General features: G+C 32.8%; 1 protein-coding gene across 3 annotated transcripts in view; it reads right to left on the bottom strand.

Annotated features, from left to right (window-relative positions):
- Positions 1-1817, bottom strand: part of LOC108763920 (uncharacterized) — a 5069-nt gene extending 3252 nt beyond the window's left edge. For all 3 annotated transcript variants that reach the window (XM_018511858.1, XM_018511855.1, XM_018511856.1), the window contains exons 1-2: positions 1591-1817; positions 1259-1411 (exon numbers count right to left, since the gene is read on the bottom strand). In XM_018511858.1, the coding sequence (XP_018367360.1) occupies positions 1259-1411; positions 1591-1605 (168 nt within the window). In that variant the 5' untranslated portion in view covers positions 1606-1817. The remainder of the gene's footprint in view (positions 1-1258; positions 1412-1590) is intronic.
- Positions 1818-3395: the final 1578 nt, after the last annotated feature.

The raw sequence follows: 3395 nt of genomic DNA, 5'->3' as shown, positions 1-3395 counted from the left end.
ACAAACAGCAAGAAACAGGAAACAAAAAGCACATTATAGAACAGCTATAAATCAAAATAAAATATCTGACGAGAATGCTGCTAACATAAGTTGGTTGGAAAGAGCAGTTTTAAATTTACCGCTTGTTGTGTGACGTCACACTTCGACAATTTTGATTGGTCGCATGCGCGTGAGCATACCCTTATTCTTATACCATGGTCATACCCAAGTGTTGAGGGTAACCTTTAGATGTTTAGTGTGTAAACTCAAACTTGAGTAGGAACGTGTGAACGCTCGATCTTTGAGTGTATACACTCAATGTTTGAGTGTAAACACTCAAAATTTAAGTGTAAACACACAAATTTCAGATAGCGTTTTCGATTGGGCAAAAGTTAGTGCGCACCAGTGCGCACTCAGTTCACACCAACACTGGACGAGTTCCATGGGTTGCACTGAATAGTGCAAGTTCAAAAGAATACGCCAAGATTTTCAGTGCTAAAGCTGAAACTCATTTTTGTTCACTTTGAAGCAATGTTCAACAAAATGTTACAAAACCACAGTAAAAAGATATTAAGAGTAGGGACAAGACCCCGTTTTCAATTCAACTGCGCAGATTTGCTTGTCCCTATGTATATCCTTAACTGTGATAAAACGTGCACTGAACTGGCACCGTCAAAATATCTCGTGCCACTTAGTGCGCACTGAGTGCGCACTACGCGAGTGTCGTGCGATCAAATGAACACGTGACACTAGCCAAGTGCGCATTGGCACTGCCAATCGAACACGCTCTTGACACTGAGTGCAGCCAGTGCACTCCAATCGAAAACGCTAATAGCATGTTTCATTGGCAGAACTAGTGCGCACTCAGTGCACTTCAACGCCGTTATACAAAAATCGACGTAAAGATATACGTTTAATAAAAATATACAAACGAATTAAACCGTGAAATATTCGATACATTTTATTGTGCTATTGATAAAATAAATTTTGGGCATTTTATCAATTGAAATATCTCATTTTTATATTTAGATTAGAATAGTGTACAACAGCCTTAATGTGCACTGAGTGCGCACCAGTGCAACCAGTGAAATACGCTATAAGAGTAAACTCCCAAAATTTAGGGTTTACACTCAAATTTGAGTATAAACACTGAAATTTTCAGAGTTTTTTCCGTAAGGGAAGATCTTTAGATTTTTTCAGAATCTTTTGAAATATACAAAGATATAAAGAAACAAATTTTCAAAAAACATATATAATGGAATTCTAACTATATACTCACAATGATCAAATTTGCAGCTTGTCGTAATAAAAATATGGCTGTAGGATATATTAGGATAATCGTTATTTCCATCAAACGCGAAACGGCAGCAACGGAAAATAGGATACCAGACAACATCAACAGAATTATAAGTTGAAAAAGTCCAATTAGTATCTACAATAAAAATATTTATTAAATCATTAGATTTAAAACAAGATTAGTTATTCAAATTTTGCAATCGAAAAATTGTAAATTTTTTGTCTGTATAAATATTGAAATCATAAAGTTACGTATAATATTATGTAAAATTCTTATATATTAATTATGTATAAATTACTTAATATAATTCTTACGCAAATAATCCACATTGCTGGTGTTTCCTCGTTTTACAAACTATTTGCAATTTTGTCAATCGTAAATTATTCCACAATCAAATCGATTAAGATTCTGCTTTAATTCATCGTATTTAATAAACTGTATTTCATATCTTAACTTCAGTCGACGAGTGAGCTTAAAATTCTTTGAGAAACTTTTACAATTCGACATGACACAAGAATAATATTAATTTGGCTATGTTCCAAAATTGACTGCCTGTACTGAAAATCGATAGTGGACGTGACATAAATTGTAACATTTTCAGCGCAGACAGTAAATTTTGAACACAACCCATTCAATTTAAAATAGCCCAACTTCATATTATATATGTTGTACTTCTCAAAGAAATCAGACGACAGACAAATCATTAAAAAAATATAAAATTATATAAAATACATAAAATATATGAAAATACATAAAATAATTAAAAAGAATTTAATCACATATTAAAATTTTAATAAATTACAAGTTTCTTATACGTATATACATGCATATATGTATATAGAAAAGGCCCTTATCATGGAATACCGAGTTTATTTTAGATAAATGCTAGAAGTCCATGAACAGAATTTTAAAAAATAATAGAGTATTTTGAATTTTTTTTTAAGGGAATTCAATAAGCTTTAAGATAACGTTATGTAAAATTTAATTCAAATTATACTTTTTTTGAAAATTAAAGAAATGTAAAAAGTGAGCAAATCACTGTCATGGGACAGCACCCTAAGGGCCTGCGCACAATAGAGGAACAGGAATTAGATATTAAGATTTCAACCTATCAGAAACTGATTACATCGGAATACACGATTTCTGATGGGTTGAAATCTTATAGCGTTTTCGGCCCGATCGGGTTTGCACCAACCTGGGTTGTCAAAACGTCATTAATCCAACCCAGGTTGGTGCAAACCCGGTCGGGCCGAAAACGCTATTAATATCTAATTCTTGTTCCTCTATTGTGCCGATTGTGCGCAGGCCCTAAATGATTATAACCGATAGTTACACGTATCAATAGATGGTGGATCGCGCTCTGAAAATTATTGCGTGTTCTGCAAACCATCGAAAAAAAAGTGTTGCCTCAGTGTCAGCGACTGTTCAATGTACCGTCTTGAGACGTCCAATGAACGTTGTCTCGATAGGGCGTAAAATGGACTTTTTATGGACGTTATTTGGACATATTCCAATAAGAAATGATAGTGGAGATAGATATCGAATCGACATTGAATTGATGTCTATTCCATTGATTGCAAAATTGTATTGAAAATGAGAAAAAGGTTTTAAAAATTGGAATTATGTTAACTAAATTAATTGGAAAATTGTTTGAAAAATTGAAGATTTATACGATAAAATTGATATCTCTTAAACTTGATATAATAGATTAAAATATAATTAGTAAAATACACATTTCTATTCTTCATACTGTTTTTAAATAAGGCTAACATATATAAACTGCAGCTTGAGGGTGCACTTTATTTCTGTAATTTTTATAACATATTATGTTGTCATTTTATTATGTAATTATTTAGGATAATTTAGCATCATTTTTTAAATTATCGTCTGTTAAAATATATTTCCTTCAAACATCTATGTAAAGATGAGGTTAGAGGTATGCATCTTCAAGTTCCGTATTTTATTATTTGTATTTTATCCTCCATCTCTCTCTCTCTCTCTCTCTCTCTCTCTCTCTCTCTCTGTCGCTCTCTAAAAATTCGGTTACTAATAGCGTTTTCGATTGGGCAAAAGTTAGTGCGCACCAGTGCGCACTCAGATCACACCAACACTGGACGAG

Source organism: Trachymyrmex cornetzi, unplaced genomic scaffold (assembly GCF_001594075.2).
Source record: "Trachymyrmex cornetzi isolate Tcor2-1 unplaced genomic scaffold, Tcor1.1 scaffold388, whole genome shotgun sequence".
In the NCBI taxonomy this organism is placed as follows: Eukaryota; Metazoa; Arthropoda; class Insecta; order Hymenoptera; family Formicidae; genus Trachymyrmex; species Trachymyrmex cornetzi.
Note: the sequence above shows the minus strand (reverse complement) of the source record. Positions and strands in the feature narration are given on the sequence as shown.